Source organism: Chenopodium album, chromosome 19 (assembly GCF_948465745.1).
Source record: "Chenopodium album chromosome 19, dcCheAlbu1.1, whole genome shotgun sequence".
NCBI classification, from domain to species: domain Eukaryota; kingdom Viridiplantae; phylum Streptophyta; class Magnoliopsida; order Caryophyllales; family Amaranthaceae; genus Chenopodium; species Chenopodium album.
The window spans coordinates 395,647-403,352 of NC_137852.1; the positions used below are offsets into that span (position 1 = coordinate 395,647).

General features: G+C 32.2%; 1 protein-coding gene and 1 long non-coding RNA gene across 2 annotated transcripts; both read left to right on the forward strand.

The window, feature by feature from the left end:
* Positions 1–2,336: 2,336 nt before the first annotated feature.
* On the forward strand, positions 2,337–4,668 carry LOC145596036 (homogentisate geranylgeranyltransferase, chloroplastic-like). The gene is made up of 11 exons (XM_081652470.1): positions 2,337–2,687; positions 2,789–2,872; positions 3,054–3,128; positions 3,236–3,319; positions 3,416–3,505; positions 3,586–3,687; positions 3,774–3,869; positions 3,956–4,027; positions 4,197–4,292; positions 4,394–4,498; positions 4,627–4,668. Exons 1-11 carry the CDS (start codon positions 2,337–2,339, stop codon positions 4,666–4,668), a joined length of 1,197 nt encoding a protein of 398 aa, XP_081508596.1.
* A 1,672-nt stretch (positions 4,669–6,340) lies between these two features.
* LOC145595134 (uncharacterized) lies at positions 6,341–6,592 on the forward strand. Its single transcript, XR_014102915.1, has 2 exons — positions 6,341–6,399; positions 6,487–6,592. It is a non-coding gene; the product is annotated as an uncharacterized LOC145595134 (long non-coding RNA).
* The last annotated feature ends 1,114 nt before the right edge of the window (positions 6,593–7,706 follow it).

Genomic DNA, 7,706 nt, shown 5'->3' on the forward strand with positions numbered 1-7,706 from the left:
CGTCTTAAAATATGTTCACTAGTTAAAATATGTATGAGCGTCTTTAAAAGAATAAAAATCATTGAAATTCACGTGTACAACATTTATATTCAAATACAACTACAATAAACCTATAGTTAACTACTGAAAACAAACATTAAACATAAATGAACATTGGATGATGGAAATGATCACTTTCGTGTTTATGAAACAATTACATGTAATAGTATAGCTATATGGAAATACATTATTATTGTAATTAAATTGAATTTTTTTTATATTAGAAATTATTTTTAACAACTCTTTATTTATATAAATACAATTCTAAGACGTATGTATTTTTATACATCTTACTATAAAACTTACACATAGCTCTTGAAATGAACATTTAATTATACAAAAATGAACATATGTTGAAACACGAATAAACAAAAATGTACATTGGATGATGCAATACTTCTAATAATAAAAATGATTTGAACGCAGCAATCCATATGAATAAATAAATTTGCTCTCATTTTTATTGATAAAAAATTCTTAAAATGCAATTCATAAAATGTACTTCGTGTTAGTTTGAACAAAATCTCCTTATTATAAAAATGAACATCTAATGATTTATAAATGAACATTTACCAATATAGAAATGAACATATTATAAAAATTTACAGAAAATTCATAAATGAAAAGGGACGGGGGCGGGGCACGCGCGGAGGGGTGGGGGGTGCAGGCAGTTTTCCCTGCCGTAGAGTCTAGGTAAAAATTTGTAGACATCATCAGTTCAATTCTTAGGCTTTTTTGTTTAGAAGGAAAGTCTTGGACAAATGACAAAGTTTTATTTTTTATTTTTTCTATTGGTAAAAAAAAAATAAAAAATAAAAAAAAGCGTAAATAGGACAATATACATAATAGTTAAAAAAAATCTTTCATATATAATTTTAAATTTTTTTAGCATATAGTTTCATAATTAGTTGGAGTGTTGGACATAAAAAAATGAAAAACGAACCTACTCATTATAAACCAGAAGAGTCAATGGAGCTATTAGCAGAATAGGAGTAAAGTTTGATCTTGTATTGTTAGTTTTGATTTCTTTGTGGTCTTTGCATATTTGATGTAAGTGTCGTTTGGCTATTTGTTAATCTTATTGCTAATGTTCCCCTCAAAAAAAAAAAAAAAAAAAAAAACAAAAAAAACAAAAAAAAAAAAAAAAATCAAAGGAAAAAATCTTATTTAATGGGCCTAAATTAATTTTGGGATGATCACAAATTGGGCCAGTAACGTTATTTTCCAGTTATGGTAGTATTGGATTGTGAGATGATCATAAATTGGGCCAGTAAATGTTATTTACCATTTATGGTATATTAGATTTTTTCCAAGGTAATGTGATAAGTAAATGTTTAACGCAAAAAACATTGTTAGTTTTGACTAATTCTCATTTGATGTTTGGGCAAACAATTTTCATAATCTCAATTAAACTAAGAAGAAAATTGAGGAGGAAATGCTTCACTCAACTCCAATTTGTTGCGTCAACAATGGTACGTATATATCCCTCCTTTTTTTTTTGTTTACATTATACTATGATAATTTTACTTTGGTATGTCTTAATCATTTGAATTAACAAAGTTTTGATTTTAGTTGATTTTGATTTATTTGGGAATTTTAAACATTAGAATGGATTTGGAGGAAAAACGTTTTAAAAGATAACCTAATCATTCTATTATGTTTATTCACAAGGAGTCAAGGATGTTTTGCAATTTGGAAAAAGATAATTCGATTATAAATATAATCATCAATATAACGAAATGTTATTGTAAGTGGGAGAGTAGTATTTGTAAGATATGGGGTATTCTGTAATTTTTAGATGGGGTGTGATTTGATAAAACTTGGCAATTTATTTTGAAATGTTACATGTTGCTTTTGATATTAATTCAATTTTGATTTTGGAACAATGTACTATTAAGAACATTTCGCCACTTTGAATTACATTACATTAGCCAGTTTTTATGTGGCTGCTGCTATTGCGAGTTTTGTGACAATGTAGTACATTGAAGGCTGATAATTAGCCTTGATTACTCGTGAGTTACTCGAGCTCTACATGGTATAAGCATAAACTAAAGCTCATTGCAAGTTATGAATAATGCTGAATAACAATAACATAATAACGTGCTGTATAACCTTTTGATAACATCAAATTGTGGTTATAGTTTCTTTTGAAATTTGATGAATTATTCAAGCTTACCTTGAGTTCGAGTTTTGATGATTAAATGTAAACAACATTGCATTACCCCTGGATCGAGCTTAGCTAACTCGTTACTCATTATTTTCCAGGTGCAAGTTTAGTTTAACTTACTTTCATAGTAATGAAAACGTGGGCAGGTTGTGCTCAGTTGATTGGGGTTCCTAGCCAACATTCGAGGGTTCTTATTCATCATGGACATACCGAAAATTCCTTAAGTTTTCATTGCCAACGAATAAACACTACTAACAATTTTGCTACCAACAATTGCATTAGTGAGACAAAGCTAAGTTTCTCACAAAGCAAGGTGTTACATGACAAAAAGAGGCTAGTGAAAAGGCTAAGTTTGCCCTTTACAACTGATACTACTATTTCTAAAGATGATGATGATAATATTTCTACCTTCTTCACCCTCCTCTATAAGCAACTTAATGCATTTTATCGCTTTAGTCGCCCTCATACTATTATTGGCACGGTATGTTTTACTGATACTCCATAACCATCAACAAGTTTGCTTTCGCATTTGAAGCTTATCATGTATGAGTTTTACTTTTTCTTTTTTTTTTTCCCCTGCAGTTAATAGGTGTAACATCAGTCTCCCTTCTTCCGATTGAATCAATTGCTGATTTATCCCTTGAGTTTTTTGTTGGTTTGTTCAAGGTATACTTAATTTTGCTTGCTTTAGATGTTTAAGCCAACAATATCAAATGTAACTAGCTACTACCACTCTTCCGATTAAGTTATTAGTTGTAGCACATTACTGGTTCAAATTACACTATCCACGTCACAAAAATGTGACAAAGATAGATTAAGAGTAACACAATGTTTTGTTGTGTCTCAGGCATTGGTTCCATCAATAATGATGAATATTTATGTTGTTGGCCTAAATCAATTGTTTGATTTACAGATTGACAAGGTATCACAAACTTAATTTTTTTCACTTTTTTAAAAAAACATTTTATGTAAAATCGTTGCATATAATATGAAACGTAGGTAACACATTTTAATTGCCAACTATTTCAGGTTAATAAGCCAGATCTTCCTCTTGCTTCGGGAGAGTTTACAATGGAAGCAGGATCAATTATTGTATCAATATGTTGTGTACTAGTAAGTAAAATACGTGATTAATTTAAAACCAAAATCTTTGATCAATTAACTTATTATATCATAAAATTTCTGTTCCCCTAATCTTTTATCATATAGAGTTTTGGTATGGGATTCGCTTTTCAATCCCCTCCATTGTTCATTGCCCTTCTTACAAGTTTTATCCTTGGAAGTGCATACTCAATCGACGTAAGTAGCATCTATACACACTCACTCTTACATGTAATACGCGATAGTGCATTGTACGAATAATGACCTATTAACTGCAGTGTCCCCTGCTAAGATGGAAAAAACAACCATTTCTTGCAGCAGCTTGCATTGTTATAGTGAGGGCTATGGTGGTACAACTTGCTTTCTTTATACACACTCGGGTATAATATGACATTCATCTCATTTGCATTTTTATAAATTATCTCCATAATATTATTAAATAGAAGGTAATCTTCAATGTGAGCAGAAATATGTGCTAGGAAGACCAATAATGCTAACGAGGTCAGTCATATTTGCAACAACTTTCATGTGTTTCTTTGCCACAGTCATTGCACTCTTCAAGGTATTCTCCTTTCATTATTCAAGATTACTTTTCATTGTTGAATTTTTAAAAGGTTTACGACCTCTCATTAACTTTGAGTATTGTAGGACTTACCAGATGTCGACGGTGATAAACATTTTGGCATCCAATCCTTCAGTGTTACGCTAGGGAAAGAAAAGGTTTGTTAACTAAATGTATGAGCAAATTTGATTTAACGACTAAACAAGTCTCGAACCATAATTTTAGGAAGTGATTTGAGCTTTGAAGCATGTCTATATATGTATCATCCAACTCTTCTGTCCAAATATAGTTAACTTTTGTATGATGTTACACATATGTACTCTTTAGGTGTTTTGGCTTTGCATTAAAATGTTGCTTGCTGCGTATGGATCTGCCGTGGCTGTAGGGTCTACTTCGTCATCCTTGCCTATCAAGCTTGCAACTGTATGTGTTTACCACTATATTATAATGCCATTGATGCAGTACTAAACATTGTTAAGTACTTCATATCTACGAGTAGTAATGTAAATCTGAATTTTGTGTAGGTACTCGGTCATTCTGTTTTAGCAGCAATTCTATTGCTAAGAGCACAATCTGTTGACCTTGCAGACAATACTTCAATAACATCATTCTATATGTTCATTTGGAAGGTACATACATTGATCATATATAAACGTAATTTCATATGAGTAAATGAAACACCTGAGCAGTACATGTACACTCCTAATACTTGGATTGATCATTTGTGATTATTAAGCAGTGATTTTGGCATTTGCAGCTATTTTATGCAGAGTACTTCCTGATTCCTTTGATTGGCTGAGCAAAACCCGGCTGCAGCTGTTCTATGCAGAGAACTTCCTGATTTTTGTTTTAATCAAAGACAACTTACACCATTTTCTGTAGTCCATTATAGTCTCACTTCGCCAGTAAAAAAAGTATGATACAAGGAATTGAAAGTTGTGAAATTGAGTTTTTTACAAATTGAGTTTTTTACAATTTTAAGGTCAGTTAAGATTTGCTTAATGCGTTGAAACTATACATGATGAAGGATAGAATATAACAAGTTTGTTTGCAGATTTGTTATGACTTCTAGGTTGTTGCATTGATACATTAATAAGTCCAATATGGCATTATTAGTGTTGTAAATTCTCAATATTGCGGCTGTTTTTGTGGCTCTAATACTGGTTTGCATAATTTTATTTCTAGCACCATGGATTATGCTTTGATATGGTGTTATGAATTTTTTTACTCTTATTTATTTGATTGGTGCAATAATGAACTCATCATTGGAAAAAAAAATGGAGTTTGTTATTTTACACTAAGATTAAATTTTTTGATCTCTAAAGCTACCTGTAGTCTGTAGATGTTGAACACGGACTCGAAAAACGAGAGTCGAACACGAACACATGTTCAAATGTCTGATTTGGCAAGTTCCAAAATTTTGGACATGGGGATTGTGTCCGATATTTCGTTACGGATGCGAGGCATGTCATTATGCAACTTAGAAATGTATAATTAAGTTGTACTTTTTATAACACAAAAATTAAAAAAATTTCATTACGTCTACCCATATTTTCTTTATTTCTAATTCTTTTGGCGGTAAATTCATAATTTTCCTCTTTTCCTCTATATCTTCGAATCTTCTTTATATCAATGGTGGTTTTTGAACATGATGTGTTTTTGTTTCATGATTCTCCTCTTTTTCCTCTCCATTGTTGATGGAAGTGTCCGAGTGTAGTGTGAAAGGACAAACATGGATCCTATGTCTGTGTCCATGTTATGTCGTGTCGTGTCATGTCGACATGAATAGTTTGAGATTTTAGCCGTGTCCGATTAACGTACGGTAGATGCCTAAAACATGTTGGGATTGCTCTCCACTTTCCCAAATGGTTCATTTTGATTCAATTTTCCAATGCCTTGAGTTACATTACGGATATCAAATTACCTACTTAAAAACTTAGCTGAGCTGAACTGAACTGAATTTCAACGTAAGAGAACATGTCCTTCATCACTAAGAAGTAAGAATCAACCCACAAGCATTCATACGTAAAATCGCTAACATAAGTATTTTGCACATGCTTCTATTATAATTTGTTCATATAAACCAAATTAGCGATTTATTACCTGTTATTTTTTTATCTTCAATATTTGATGTATATATTTTCTCTGAATAATCAAAATTTGACTATCATAAGTATATATTAAAATAAACCATGACAACAATTTACTTCATTGAGGTGTATAAGTATTATACTTGGTATGATGATATGGATTAGTAGTATTATTCTCAATATTTCATGTGTAGGTTACTAACGTTAACAAAAAAGGATTATTAACCATTGTGAAAGTATATAAACCCATTATAAAATGGGCCAAACATAAATAGAAAAGAGTAGGTTAAAGGCCCAAAAGCTAAATAAAAAACCCTCTTATAAAAGCTACAAAATCCAACGCACTCCCACTTCCTCACATTTCTAGGGTTTCTCTGTATCTCTCCTTCGGCTTCTCCAAACCCCTGCATCCGGCGGCTCATCCTCAACCTTCAACCATGGTAATTCAATCAATCGCTTCTATTTCTGTCTAATTCAATCTGTAATATCTAATTTCTTACTGTTTCTCTCTATCTCTTTAATGGCAGCCGTCCCACAAGTCATTCATGATCAAGAAGAAGCTCGCCAAGAAGATGAGGCAGAATCGTCCCATCCCTTACTGGATCCGTATGCGTACCGACAACACCATCAGGTTTGATTGTTTTTTTGAAATTGAATTTACTCTGTTGATTTTTGGGGAATAATTGGTGGTTTATTGATTAAATTTTGGATATTTGTAGGTACAATGCGAAGAGAAGGCACTGGCGCCGTACCAAGCTCGGGTTCTAAGGTGTCAATCGTAATATTTCTGCACTGCTTTGGTTTAATTTTGCGGTACTAGTTTTTTTGAAGGGGATTATTGTCATGTAAGGTTTCATTTCGTAGAACAATGACAATACTTTGGTATTTTTAGATTTGAATTATTTCTCGTTGGAACCCCTGTAATCAGATGCATTTTATCTAGTAATACGACTGTTTTGTTGTGTTTCTATTTCATCAATGTTTTAATTCATCTGTTTGATTTTGGATTATATTATTATTATATGCGTAATCTTTGCATTTATAATTATGTGCTTTAAATTTGATATTGATGTTTGTAGTTTGCGATATCAAATTGTTCGGGCCGAGTTTTGTGTTTATTCTGATGAGATGCCTGCATTACCCTTTTGATTAACCCTGTTAAATTAAGGTGATCTGGTCTGAATAATCGCTTTGTGTTTAAATTTATTGTGCACCTTCAATTGCTCAGTTGTTCACCTCGCCTTTTTAGCCTGAATTCGAAACATATCGTGTCTTCAATCAGCTTCTCTATTTTGGATGTCCATTCACGTGTTTTTAATCTTGTACTCGAACTCCTTCAATAGCATTTCTTTTGTTCTAAGAGACTTCATCAAAACTGCTATATCTTCATTGTATTTTGTGCTCGGGTTTTCGAATCTCTCTTTTACACCCTCATACTCTGATACAACATTTTCAAAGCACTGTTTTGATTCTTGCAATTGAATGTCAAATGCCTTCTTTCTGCTTCTTCGTGTGCCAGACCTTGATTGCTTCTTGACTTTTCGGTATTTGGTCTGAGTGAGCTCTCCTTGAGACTTTCAGCAAGTTTAGTCTTGACTCTGTATTCTTCCCTCAGCTTCTCTAATTCTGCTTTTGATTCTTCTTTGTACAATCTGTCCATGCACAAGTGATTAAATATTCCTGGTACATTCGTTCACTTGCCCTTGTTATATTAATTAGTGTCTTCTAATGTGGCTTTCTTTCTGTC